Genomic DNA, 14,623 nt, shown 5'->3' on the forward strand with positions numbered 1-14,623 from the left:
TCATCGATGAAGAATGGCTCAACGGCCTTGCGGAGGATGGGTTCAGCAGCGGCCAGAGCTGTCCAGCGCTCATAGCCTAGATCTTCATCAGCAGTGAAGAGCGACCGCTTCGTGGTCGGTAAGCGTAATTCGCGGACCATCTGAGCAAGCCATGGTTTTTGTAAGATAGTCCGAAGCAAGGGGACAACATTTCCTTGAGAACGTGAAATAGCTCTATACAACGTGGGCAATAGCGCGTTATAGAGCCGGCGGCACGTGCATAGCAACTGCAGTCGTTGGCCCAAGGTGTCTAAGTCTCCCATTCTGGTACGGTCCCACTAAAATCATGCCAAGAAATGAACTGGGACCAAACCTAGACTGGCCGGTGGGACCATGAATTTCACATTTGATTTGGTTTGGTTTGGTCCCAGTCCATTTCTTGGCATTATTTTAGTGGGACCAGAATCAGAATGGGAGTGTAAAGTGACTAGAATTATCAAAACATGAGTGAAATGGGACTAAAAAATCTTGATATTTCATGTAAAGTGACTGACTATCAAAAATAAGAACATGATCTGGGACTGATTATGATTTTGACTCAAGTTTGGTCCCATTCTGATGATTATATAATACATCAATCTGATGATATGATTGGTGGAGATATTACCTCTATCTTGCTTAGTGCTCAATGCTCTGATGGCTTGCTATTAGATCCTCTATCTACCACTGCCAATCTATCTACCACTGCTAATCTATACTGCTGCCAATCTATCTATCACTGCTAATCTATCGCTGCTGCCAATCTATCTACCACTGCTAATCTATCTATTGCTGCCAATCTATCTATCACTGCTAATCTATCACTGCTAATCTATTGCTGCCAATCTACCTACCGCTGCCAATCTATCTATCACTGCCAATCTATCTACTGCTGCCAATCTATCTACCACTGCTAATCTATCACTGCTAATCTATTGCTGCTAATCTATTGCTGCTAATCTATTGCTGCTAATCTATTGCTGCTAATCTATCTATCACTGCTAATCTATTGCTGCCAATCTATCTACTGCTGTCAATCTATCTACTACTGTCAATCTATCTATCACTGCTAATCTATCACTGCTAATCTATCACTGCCAATCTATATAGAGTAAATCATGGTTTCATTTGATTCCATTTTGTAAAATGAAATCAAATGAAACTGAAATCACTAATTTATTAGTAAAACATGATCTGGAACTAGATTTATAATATAAACAGTGTAAAGTGACTAATTTACTAAACACTATATGGGACCAGAACTAAGATATCTAATAATGGGACTGAGGAAAAATTTGATCCCAGTTCCATGCATGGTCACACAGCCAGTCTAACCAAATCAAACCAAATCAAATGTGTAATTCATGGTCCCAGCGGCCAGTTTAATGGAGATCAAAAAGAGAGAACAGAACAGAACAGAACAGAAAAATAAAAGCTTTATATATACTCTATTCAATAAAAATAGAATTATTCTGTGCATTAGATTAAATATCATGATTCACATCATCTGCTGCTGATGCTTGTAGCTGTGATGACTGTCTATTATAGAAATCATTATATATATCAGACTAATCTACAGAGCTGTGAAGAGAGCAGTGTACTGTATGATTATACCATTTGCAGTTGACACATACTTCTTCAAAATGATCATATATATAATGACACAATGAGAATGATTTAAGCTCAGAGAATGTATGACACTGTGTACAGTCTGTAACAAGAGTTCTATCATGAAATTGAATCAGAATGATATTGATATATAATAAATAATGAAACAACACTTGATCAGCTCTGATACATGTATGAATATATAATATATCAAAGTCAGAGACAGTAAGCAGAGTATGAAATTGAAGACTATAATAAAATATACTCAGCTGAGAATTGCTGATATATATTATATTATACTCTGATTATTTCTATCATTTATCTTAATATTCAGCAGCTGAATGATATGAATTAATTAATTCAGTCTGAGTCAGATTCTGCTGAGCAGTGACAGAATTGTATGAAATAAAAGTTCTTGTATTATAATCAGCTTTCTATACTATATAATAGAGAAGCAGAGAAATACTCACATTATTTACAGAGAGAAAAAGAGAAGAGAACACTATTGAAGAACAGAAGAGAGCTGATCTTTTTTTTTATGAAAAAAAAAAATTGAAAATCTTCTCTGACTATATATACAAATCTCTGTCAGTGTTCTTCTTTTTTGATATAATGAAATGAATATTTCATGTAGTATATGAAGTGGGAAAAAGATAGAGTAAACAGTGAATGAGTGATTTTGATGAATTTCAATAAGAGAATGATGAATTCTGATACAAAAGAGATTGTATGTACTGATGAATAATAATAAAAAAGCTGAAGAAAGAAAGAGAAAAGAAATTGAGAGAAGAGACAGAGAAAGAAGAGATTTTATAATCAACTTATTGTTATTATTGTTGTGAATGAAAGAGAAAAACAGAAATATCTTGTATATAAAAGAGGAAAAAGAGAAAGAGAGAATACTCATTCTTGTGAATTCTGCTGAGACAGCCTGCATATATAAATAAATAAATACTCAAAATTAAAAGATATATAATATAGTATAGTTAATATACACAGATTATCTTTTTGCTCTTCTGAGAAAGACAGAGAGTTTGTTCAGACTCATTTTTAATTGTATATATATCAATTCAAGCTTCTTCACAATCTTTAGAATAGATTTTGATTTTATTATATAGTAGTAGCTGAGTATCTCATCAATGATTATCTTTCATCAGAAAAAAAACATATACTCACTATTCTTCTTTCTTCAGTTAAATCTATATGATGACTTCAGATGCTGCACAGAAAGCTGTTCATTCAATCTCTGTTTTCATTTCTTTCAAAAATTATTGACTGATTGAATTGTATGAGAGAGCTGATATATTTAAATATCATTTTCAGTTGACAATACTGTAGCAGAAGTGGTGACAGCAGTAACAGCAGTTGATAAAAAGAAGAATAAAAATACAGATACAGAGATGAAGAAAATCTTAACAGTATTTTTCTATACACAGACAGAAATAGAAACAGACTGAAAGATTCAGAATTCAATTGTTATTGTATCAATTTCACACTGAATTCTATCAATCTTCTTCTCTATTTATACATCTCTGATTTTTATCTAATTCATTATCATATTGATCTGTCTCTGTATAATGCTCAGACTCTCAGAAATTTGTGATACTAACTATTGAAGTATTATCTTCTATAGAGAAATGAAAACTGATTCTGCAGTCTGTACAGCATCTGCAAACTGCTCATACTCTATATACTGAAATACTGAGTCAGTTCACAGTAAATAAGTTGAAAATTCTCTCTGAAGAAAAGTAAAGTTCTGTAGTATTACTGTATGAAGATAATCTAACAGCTGTAAAAATCTCTGAGCTGCAAAATCATCTGAGTTAAATGAATTTTCACTATCAAGCAGCTTCAGACTTATATCAGAGATCTCAGAAGAAGTAATATAAGAGAATCTATTCTCAGAATAAAATCAGATAAATCATTTATTTATTTATAATCAGAGAGATTTCTTCAACAGCTTTGATGAGATGACTGTAGCTTGTGAAAGATAGTAATTATTTAATAAACTAGAATTGAACTTTACAATTCTCTGTATAAACTTCTGATTGATCTGACTGAGATAGCAGCTGATCAAAAAGTTATTATTCTATCACTCAGCTCTGTAAATATTGTTTTTATTCATCTTATTAAACTCTGTCTTCTATACATCTGTGAATTGTCTGATATGAGTCTTCTTTATCATCTCTGATATATCTATATATATAAAGAGCTTGTTTATCTACTTGAGATGAGTTCTGTAGAAGATCTGCTTGTATGAATTCTTACTCTTGAATAAATAAATATTGTATCAGAGCTGATGATAGTGAAACTGAGACAGAGACTTCTGTATAATATTTCATCTATAGAATAGATAGAATACAATCTGTGATATTGAACAAAAAATATAATTTTTATACTATATAACAGTTGAATATTCAAGTCTGTTGTTCTGATTTATCTTATTATTATTCATAATCTGAATAAAAGATCAGCAGAATATTGATTTCTTATTTAACAATTTAATTATAAACAGATCAGTCAACTGTATCTCTTATCTGAACTGCTCTCTCAGCAGTATATAATAACTTATAAGAAAGTCAGCTGCTGTATGAAGAAGAGACTCAACTGTATATCTTTTATTTCTCTGTCATCTCTCTTAATACTGATATACAAAGTTCATTATATTCAGCTCAGTATAGCTGTTCATCAGAGTATCTATATCTCTGTTTATAAACTCTATATATCTCTGTATATATTTTATAGATCTGTAAGTCTTTAATATATTATTTAAAATCTGATCAACTGAATGAGAATGAAAGTTCTTCTATCTGCTCTGCTATATATAATACAGATCAATAAAAACTGTTCAATACTGTTTAATCAGATTCTCTTCTATTATCTATATAATTTCTTCTTTCTCAGTATTTATACACTTTCTTTTGAGATGACTCTCTCTGAGTGAATGATTGAGAATTCTCTCATTAAAAAATCAGATTATCTTCTACTCAGAGACAATCTGATTATCTGAAAACTTCTTTTTATTATATTATTTCTATTATATAAATAGTGAAGATTGAGCAGCAGTGAAAAGTTAGTCTATTAAATTTCATCTCTCTTCATACACAGAAATAAAGAAGAAATAGAAATAAAATAAATCTATATATTATCATCTATTCATTCTACTTCTCTGTGTATACTATCTGTGTATTCTTTGATCTGCTTTGTCTGCTGATTCTCAGTATATTTTCTCTCTGTGCTGTTATCTCTATAATAAGATTATATTGTAGCTGCTTCTGTGCAGCAGCTGCTTCAACAGTAGTATTAGCAGTAGAGATTATTATCAGTCTTTCTCACTTGTACAGAGATACAAGAATTTCAAAGTAGATGAATAAGAATAAGAATAGTTAAGAATAGAAATCAATACAAAAGCAGAGGGAGAAGAATATAGTAGTGGGGTGATAATTATTAAATACATATTCAGAGAGAGGCTGATACAGTCATTGTATATAATATTACAGAAAAGTTACCTCTTTTATATGATCAAAGAAGATAGCTCACTGTATAGAACATGTATGGATTATTTGAGGGCCTTGGCTGAACACCATAGGAACACATGTTTGAACACAGGCAAATCCACCTTCATATAACCACTAGTTATCGACTACTAATCTATCATCGGATCGGAATGATGTCATCTGGGATCTCCATCTCACATGCTTGTCTCAAGTTCAAGTTCTCCTCGTCTGGATTGAGCCTGTCCATGCCACTCGGTTTAAACTACCCTATTTATCCAGCTAAACTGGGAAAGCCAGTTTTAAAACCTAGACATAGGGTTTTTCATGGGGAGGAACGAACCGCACGCCGAACAATGATGGAGCTGGGTGCTTGCTAGGGCAGTTAATTTTAGATGGACGACTGACTGACTGTCCCCCCCAGTTTTCCCACGTGGGGATAGCGGCTTACTTCCACAACCCGTCTGTTCAGGGCAAGCCAGCCTGCCCCGGCCGGTCTAGCCCCATGATTTCCGCCTGGCGCCCCCAAAAGATAGGGGATGGATAAAGAGGGCAATGCCTTGAGAGCCCGAAAAATCATATGGCACATGAATACTGAATAACCAGTGGATATGGATATGATCCACGGGAATGGGACGATGATGATGATATGCACACGCAATGTATGGATGCAATGTACGGTACTATGTGTTGTACGGTCCAGCACATTCATCATGACATTGATGAAACCACACACACACGCGGGGGAAAAGAGAGAAAGAGAGAAAGAAGGTTTAATAACAATGAAAAAAAAAAAAAAAAAAAAAAAAAAAAGACGCACACTGGAGCCCACTCATCCATCCGCCCAGGATCCCAGGCAAGGCGCAATTTAAATCCCTCATACAAGAAGAGACGTTAAAACGGCTCTGATAATATCCAATCTTAATATCACCTGTGCGAGGTTTCCTGGGAGAAAAAGCGGCTCCACACGTCTCTCTCCGCATTTTGCTTTTGCAGAGAAGAGTAGATAAAACTGCTGTTGAGGTATGTACGGTATGTACGGTTCGTACGGTATGTATGTAACGGCGGGGTGGTGTGTGCATCTCCCACAGGAACCGAGTCAAGTCGCCAATTGCACGCCGTTGAGCATATCCATGGATCAGACAGAATACTGATAAGAAGCAGAAGCAGGAGAAAAGAGGCATCTGTATCGCCCGCCTTTTTCTGCCCGATTGAACACGCAGTGAGACGGGTAATTGGGCAGGTCACGCAGATCAAAATGAAGAAAAATACCCGCCCCTTGCCAGCTATATGATTACACCATGCATTTGTTATCCGTATGAAATCAGAAACAACAATAATAAGCATTCAAGCATCACTTAGTTCTCCCTTCAGCTCAATGTCAAAAAAAAAAAAAAAAAAAAAAAAAGTAAGAAAAAAGAAAAAAACCACCCTGGTCCCTGGGTTTATTTTTAGCCATCCGCTGCGCAACTCGTCGTAACCATGTCTCATATTTCAGCGGCCGATGTTGGCAGGTTTCAACGCTCGAGCTAGGCGGCTGCGGACCTCTCCGTCTTGTAAGATAAAAAAACAAAAATAAACAACACCTCAATCGACGTCCAGTGTTGGTTGTGCAAGTGAACATTTTCCCCCAAACCCTTTTTTGAGGATTTATTTTATTTATTATTTATTATTTTAATCTGTTAGGCCTGGAGGCGGGTCTACGAAACTGAACATGTTCATCGATGCGATCTTAATTAAAATTCAAGGCTTTCAACGGGTGGACGGGTTTTGGTTGTTTGTTATCAGCCAGGTTTCATTGGCTGGCGGCCGTTTTATTTTATCTGATTGGGCACTTGGAAGTAGACGTTGATTTATGCTGGCCCGTTTTTGCTTGCTGATTGGCAAAAAGCTGGAGGTTTATCTATCAAGGTTTTGGTTTTGGTTTTGTTCTTTGCAAAAGGTTTGGTTGGTGAAACTTGATGTTGTTGAATGATGAATGATTGAAGTTGGTTTTCATGCTGCTGCCAATTGTTTGGCATCTTAAAAATAAAGATCCATGGAAATTTGATGGCGTGTATAGACAAAGAGATTGCTGGCAAGTTAGAAATATGGATGCGATGCAAGAGAGAACGGGGGAACGATATATGTCCCAGCGTGGTCGAAATTGGAGAATTGATAACTGCATAGATAGATAGATCTTATAGCTGTGTGAGCGCCGTTGCGAGTAGATTATATACATGCAAAAATATCTTGTCTCAATACATTATCTTCGGCTTTCCGAAGGCAACGGCCGTTTTTCACCCCACATGGCAATTCGTCGCAATCAATCCATCATCGATTCGCCACCAGTTCCACCGGAAAAAGACCGACCCCAGCAGTGCGTCCCACTCAGATAGGGAGGGGATTTCTGTTTTCAGCAAAACGCTGTGTGCGAATTTGTTTTAAGCTTCATATTGGTGGAGGCAAATTCTACTTTGGGATTGGAGATGGTAGGAGTTGCGGCGCGAACTCGTGGGTGGGGATCCTACAGCAGCAGTTGTTGAGCCTAGAATGAGGTGGAGTATTGAAAGACGTATTTATCATTTTTCGACACGGCCTTCTATCTAGATCGCATATGCACAGACACAGTAGGTTATTAGCCTGACTGTAGTCCATTTCAATGTTTTGTGGGTATGTGTGCAGATTGAAATTGAAAGTGTGAATGTTTTCGCCCATCTGGAAGGTGGTGACGTCGCCTGTGACACGGATAGCATAATTAGCGGTCACTCCTTGTATCGTTGCTTGCTTGAATCAGCGATTGGTATGGTCTTCATGATTCCGCATCCATTTCAATACCCATTCGACCAGGATGCCAAAATCCTCAGATATCTGCAGCACCCTGGCGAGGCTTTGGTGGAGGTGCGGCGATTCTGTTCTGGATATATCGTTCAAGGGTCCTTCTGTGCTGTCGCTTACGTCATCCCACATTCCACCAACCCGTGAGACCGTGATGTTACCATTGAGTCCGATATCTATATTGATTGTTATCGTCGTCGGGTTTTCCATGGACGCATTTGGCCCTCTCTTAGGCGCGTTGAATAATAGCATTAAGGATGGTGGCCCTAATATCGGAGTTCGTAAAGATATGTCTATTTTCCGGTCATCAGTTGCCGGCGCAGGGGGAAAAGGCGCGTTAACATGAGAATCAATGCCGTTGCTTCTCTCGATAACATGCTTGGAATCGTCACGCGAAAGCATAGCGTTCAGTTTGGATACTGTAGGGCTGATATTGGTTATAAACGTGACGTCAGACTTGGACGTCTGGTTTGGCGAGGCTGAGATCACCGAGTGGGCTGAGGGAGATTTGCTCGACCTGACAGTTTGGTTGTTTTGGCCAACAAATACTCTGTGAAGGAGGCTAGACAATAGTGCGTACTGGCGTAGGATCTACGCACAATGGTAAGTAGCTGATCATGAAGCAATGGGAATTTGAAAGTAAAAAAGTAATAGGGGTGAATGTCTATGGACTCACAGGAAGAACATCAGCCAACTGCCGAGGGTGAGAAAACGGAAGATCACGTATGGTGCGTCCGACAATATGCTCAAAGGGGTGGAAAGTGTATATATGCCGGTGTTTTCTCGGTTGGCAATCGTCGTCAAAGCTATACACAACTTTTTCATGAATTCTTCCGTTGGACGCTGCCAAACTATTATCGTCTTGACCGTCTCCTGTCGAAGCTAAGTTTGGCAGAGGAACTACCAGTCCATCATATGTAACCGTTTTGGGCTCCACGGGCATGTTCATCCCAAGTAGCCTGTATACTTCCGCTGCTGCGATTATAGGCATATCGATAGGAGGTTCCAAGCGCGCAACGAAACGCCGATTTGGTGTCGTAGTACCTAAGGCAGTAGAATCGAGAGGAACATCGTTTGGGTTGCTGACGAGGGTGGCAGGAGGGTCAATCCAGTTGACTAACAAAATCTCAGAGTCGTTCCCGTCGGCGGCTAAAGAGGACTCCCCGTTATTCATAGTTGTAAAAAGTTCGGCCGCGATCCATTCCTTAGACACTCGTAATGATGGATAGCCTTCTTCACACTCGATCGCTGCTCTCCATGTCTTATGTATCTTGGCAGGAGCCGGCTTTCGATCGTCTGGGGTGGGTTGATCAATATTCATGGCATTCGGACGGCCATTCCGATTTGAATCCAAAGTCTGTCTTTGCTCAACCCAATATTGGAGGCTCAGACCAATCCGGCCGTCTTGGTGGATCCCGGGATGGCCCACCTGGCTCGTGCAAACATGCTCATAATGGCCCCTCCCTGGATATCGGCTTAATTCACCTTCCCATAGTCGGTTCAAACTCTTGTACAGTCCTTCGACTGCTTCAAAGCAGTTGATCTCTCGACTGAGCCGATCCAATTTGGCTAGCCTATGTAAATTGGAATGGAACGCATCAAGGCTTTTCCAGGGAATCTCTTCATCCTTCCCAACAGTCTGCATTAGATCTCGCTTTAGTACCGCAGTAGCCTCTACTCGTCTTTCCCCTTCCACGATACTTGGAGTAGTATACTTTAAGCTGACATCTTTAACGTTCTCCGACCCATCTTCAAACTGGATCTCCAAATCCACAAGGTTCCCGGCAATGCTTAGTATATTTTCTTGCCACATACATTCGAAGCCCTCAAACTTCCCTAGCCTCTCCACACCTTCACGGCATATGCCTCTTCCAGAAACACGAGTTCTCAGCAGACGGATCACCTCTTCCATTCGGCGAGCTTTCTCTTCATCAGTGTCCCTTGGGCCGCCCATACCCAAGGCCGACATCCCCATTGAATGGATGCCGTTTTCGTTGATCCCTGGCCCGGTTAGAGCATCGTTCCCTGCAGGAGATGGCGTGATACCGCCCAAGCCAAGAGCCAGCAGCGCCGATGGTGAGCTGAATGCAACAGCATCCTCCACCGAGGTAGGGGCAGCCATGGGGGTCGGATACTGGTGTGAAGAAATACTGGGGTGGTGTCCATGGCCAGAAGCAGAAGGCGTCCTAATAGAAGGGGACTTGTGGGAAAGAGGACGGCCCATGGGCACTGCTGATGGATGAGGTGATGAGGTTGGGTGAGGCGTTTGCCCAGGGTTGTGCCTGGATGACGGGGTGGCCATGATAATGATGATGGGTCCCCGTCCAACAAGCAGATTTGAGTCGGCGCGAACCCGCCACAAACTGGATTGAGATTGCCTAGTAACATAAATAGTGCTTTTAATACAGCTGTAGAAGCCGCTATGGCTGGAAAAATCACAGCTCTGATTGATTCAGATCGGGCTTCCTCGGCAATCAAAGAGTTACGGCTCAATCGTAACCAGAGTCAAAACAAATCCATGAAATCATTTTCGGGGGCGTCTTTAGTAAAATTAGGTACTGCGCAAAGCTTGTGGGCGCCAAAGCTGCCCTGCTTCGAGAACCCTTTGAGTTATGCGGCTTTATCATTCACACATGCAGCGAATTAAGAGTTGGTCCGGTGTTGAGCAACGCGAAGTCATGTGATGTAGCTAGTTACTATTGGTTATTTTAAGCGCTCCAAACAACCGCATCTGACTTCAAAGCTACATTGGACATTTTTCACCTCAATTGCACAATTATAGAGCTAGAAGTAACTATATATACGTATATACACATCTGTCTAGTTCTCTGATGGCAATAATTTTATGCAGCGCTCGCCGCACTGTTTTCAATCCAATGAGATTTCACACTCGATCTTTAACTACCCTGCAGGGCAACTCACATATTGTATGCTTGCCATATGCTTTTCATTTTCTAATTGCCTATTAAGAGAGCAATTGTTCGGAATGACTGCTGCTGATTGTTTCCACAGTTTGTTTTCCCAAATCCTCAAACCCCGAATAGCTATATACTCTCTCTTTTGCCGACAGAACCTCCGAAACCCAAGCTTGCCATCGGAGTCACTTCCTCACTTCCTCCAACCACCAGTTCTTTCAAAGAAAACCCCGCGTTTCTCACTACCCTTCAGTCAGTTATTGCAGAGCATGCTCACAATGATCCTGATGTAGTGTCACAGGGGCAAGTAATGGCTTTCACAAGCGGAATGAATCTTGCCGCCGTTGGTCGGGGAAAACCAAAGCGGAGACGAGACGCTGCCGGTTTAAATGAAGGTCCAGAGGGTGGTGCAGATTCGCCTAGAAGAGGTGGATGGATTCACATTTCTGATACGAGGAATCCTCCGGAGTTTGCAAGGAGTCCATGGTAAGGCTTTCGTCTCCTAATTCATGTCACCCTAGGACATTAATTTTTCTCCCCTCTCCCCGCAGGCCGGAGGATATATTCGGTAGCCTCGAAGTTGATGGGAATGGAAACATTGAAGGAAATTACCAACCCAGTGGTAAGTTTACAATATAAAGCTTGCCCGAGTTTTGGCGTCCAGTTTTCAGAAAAGCTTTTTGCTAAAGACCGAATGCTAGGTACCTACCGACTCATCACATCGAAGGGAATGTAGGTGCTAATCTCTTCCACTAGATAATTTTCATCACTGACAATCGTGTGCAGCCTCGGTCTCAGTCCATTCATGCGGGAGAAACTTATTCAGCGCCTTCGTTCAGAGGAGAATAGTTAGCACATCAAGTGGCTAGAAATTGCAATTGGCAAACTACTCCACTCCTGATTATATATACCCCTGTAGGATAAAAAAGGGATCGGTAAATAATTTATGGCAGGCCATTGCGCCATCGTGAAGGGTTAGTGCTCTGCGTTTTGGGCTACTCCCGAAACGAATGGCTTTACAATCAATAAATCGGACCATTCTCTTACAACCTGTCTGTGTTCATAGTTGCGATATTTTATCTTAAATAAGTTTGGGATCCCGCCGACATTGTTGTGGAATTGTGTGTGCATATAACCACGACACTGTAGGACTACATGCAGCTTTGTCTTCCGGGTTAGCATAACGCTGGCATTATAGCAAACAGCTGCTTACGAAACTCACCAACAAAGGATTTCGAACAGATCGCGTCATGATCCTATCGAATTACCTGTCACCCGGCTTAGAAGCAGGCCAAATGATAATTGAGGCAACATCCACGTCTCTCATACTCTATACTTCTCGTCATATTTTCGGTTACTTATCGCACGGAGGATCAGCCACGTCTGCGAGAAAATGTTTACATGAAGGCGAAAGGAAGAAAGGTAGTTGCAAATTGAATCGTAACGTCCTCGTCAATTTACGGGTACAAGGTTGTATCGTTGGTGTGGCATGTCAGTTTGCTCTTTGGAGAAACGAGCAATGGTTGTCTTTGTTGCTCTGTGGTGAATCCCTAATCTATCTGCCTGGTCTCCGGTGCTCTCTCATCTGCAGTCTCAGATTCTCTTGTCTTCACTACAGTTCGTTCATGAACAAAGAAGACTCAGGTATCGAAGAGAAGAGACGTGAGCATGCATTGGGAACTTGTAAAGGAAGATATATCCGGAGGATTGGTTCCATACTACCCCAGAGCCTGTCAAAAGAGCATGAGAACAAGTAATATGATTATCCCAACCTGAGGCATTGATCTTTTTGGTGCAATGGCCTGCGCCATGCATTATTATAAAAGTTTCATATACATATAACTTCCGCGTACACTTCTCAAGTTAAACATGATGCAAAATAAATTACATGATCCCAAAATGACAGCATGAAAGAACCGTTCGGGTAGATAGTTTGTAACAGATTCTGATAACAATTTGCTCCATTAGCAGCGAAAACAAATGTGCAACTTTCAAATGGTATCACAGAAACAAGACAAATAAAGACCTCTGAGGATATCGAGCAGTCTTTTCTAGCATCGTTATTATTTAAAGAAATTAGTGATTCGTTGAGTCCCGCTTGCCGCCTTTTTGGCCTTCCCTTGCTTCAGGGCTGAACCGTTGCTGGTAGCGCTCCTCATTTTTTTATTTTTACCACTAGATTTTGTGGGAGATTGGACAAAATCCTTTTCAGGGGGAAGCTGCGCGATGTTTGGTTTCGTTACTTTAGGGGGATTGGCTGCTACATCACGGGCTTCAGTAGCTTCCGGGGATGCCCGTTTTCGTTTAGCTGCCGAGATCTGCGCAGCAGAATCAGCATCGTCATCTGATTTGAATGTAGTTAAATTTGTTTCAGTTTTGAGATCTCTTTCTCCCTGTTCCCCTTTGCTCTCCTGATCAAGCACCGAAACGTAATTTGCTTCTTGTGACTTTTCGCCGCTAGTTTCGGTGATATCATGACCTTGGGGCTTCTGCCCAGGTTTGCCTTTGGCAGTACCAGTGAAAAAGTTCGCAATGTTGCTTTTATTTTCCTTGCTGTTTACCGGGATAATAAACTCTGGAGAGTTGTTTCCTACTTTCCCTACTTCTTTGCTGACGGGATAGCACTCGAGCTCCCCTTCATAGGGCTTGAGAATTGATTGGAGTTCCTTTGACCAGGTAATGCGATGGGGATCAAGCCATGTAGCCATTTCACGGCTCCCGGGGTCGAGGATGACAGGCATTCGATCATGAAGGAACCTAAGATATGCATTCGAACTAGTGGTGATAATGGTGTACGTGTAGAGTTTCTCATCGGAGCCTATGGTGGGTTGTTAGAAAAGTGCCTTCTGACCATTATAGTATTGAGTCGATGGAACACTGCAAATTATCGAATGAAACACATACCTTCATACTGAACACAGTCCCAAAGACCAGCAAAACACATGAAATCCCCGTCCTTCCGGCGGACATAATGTGGAACTTTCTCTTTCCCAGTGGGGCCTTTTTTCAGCCATTCGTAAAAGCCTTGACAGATTACAACACAGCGCTTCTTTCTCTTCATGGACGTCCACATTCCCCTATCCTCGATTAAAGAGTCGTCCCGGCAATTGATTGTTTTCAACATAGAGCCGTAATCAGGCGATCGTTTGGTCCAAAAAGGGATCAACCCCCACTTCATGGCTTGAAGTTTATAAAGTGTTCTGTTCTTCGGTGTCTTCGTTGGCTCATCGTGTGCCTCGTGATCTTCCACTTGCTCGTTGTTGCCAGTGTCTTCGTCCGCGTTCTGGGACCCGACAAGGCTGCCATGATCAGAGGTGTCTGCGCGATAGACCGCGCCGTAACTCCCAGGGGCAAAATTGTAAGTTTGCCTCACGTCATAGTCATCTGCTGCTTCATCCACGGGTTGGCCACGCTGTTGTAATTGGTTTCGAATGAATGCGAGGCGCTGCGCGACAACATCATCATTAGAAATCCAGACAGAACCCAACAGGAACCAGTTAAGTTGTCACTACGAATAGTGGCATGTTACATACAATGCCCATGGCATACCGGCCACACATCTTGGAGATAGTTGTCCTTCAATATGCAGTATAAATACAGCGGTGCATTTGATGCATGAGAGTGCCAAGACGTCATTGTCATATGGCGGAGCGGAGTGGAATACGACCACTATGCCAAGAACAAGCAAACACAGCAAACACACGGACCTCGATCACCTTTATTCAAGGCGATTCCGGCCTAAATTCAAAAGGCTCCGATGAAGGATTTCTG

General features: G+C 40.9%; 3 protein-coding genes across 3 annotated transcripts; 1 reads left to right on the forward strand and 2 right to left on the reverse strand.

Annotated features, from left to right (window-relative positions):
* Window positions 1-7,268: 7,268 nt before the first annotated feature.
* HCBG_04185 (uncharacterized protein) lies at window positions 7,269-10,511 on the reverse strand (the record flags this gene model as incomplete). The annotated part of the gene is made up of 2 exons (XM_045431234.1): window positions 7,269-8,528; window positions 8,614-10,511. The coding sequence occupies 2 exons, from the start codon at window positions 10,237-10,239 to the stop codon at window positions 7,893-7,895; spliced, it is 2,262 nt and encodes a 753-aa protein (XP_045287787.1).
* Window positions 10,512-10,949: 438 nt separating this feature from the next.
* HCBG_04186 (uncharacterized protein) lies at window positions 10,950-12,222 on the forward strand (the record flags this gene model as incomplete). The annotated part of the gene is made up of 5 exons (XM_045431235.1): window positions 10,950-11,338; window positions 11,404-11,474; window positions 11,554-11,584; window positions 11,639-11,826; window positions 11,919-12,222. The coding sequence occupies 4 exons, from the start codon at window positions 11,163-11,165 to the stop codon at window positions 11,703-11,705; spliced, it is 345 nt and encodes a 114-aa protein (XP_045287788.1).
* Window positions 12,223-12,915: 693 nt separating this feature from the next.
* On the reverse strand, window positions 12,916-14,412 carry HCBG_04187 (DUF159 domain-containing protein; the record flags this gene model as incomplete). The annotated part of the gene is made up of 3 exons (XM_045431236.1): window positions 12,916-13,670; window positions 13,757-14,297; window positions 14,386-14,412. The coding sequence occupies 3 exons, from the start codon at window positions 14,410-14,412 to the stop codon at window positions 12,916-12,918; spliced, it is 1,323 nt and encodes a 440-aa protein (XP_045287789.1).
* Window positions 14,413-14,623: the final 211 nt, after the last annotated feature.

This window comes from Histoplasma capsulatum, assembly GCF_000150115.1.
Source record: "Histoplasma capsulatum G186AR genomic scaffold supercont2.5, whole genome shotgun sequence".
In the NCBI taxonomy this organism is placed as follows: Eukaryota; Fungi; Ascomycota; class Eurotiomycetes; order Onygenales; family Ajellomycetaceae; genus Histoplasma; species Histoplasma capsulatum.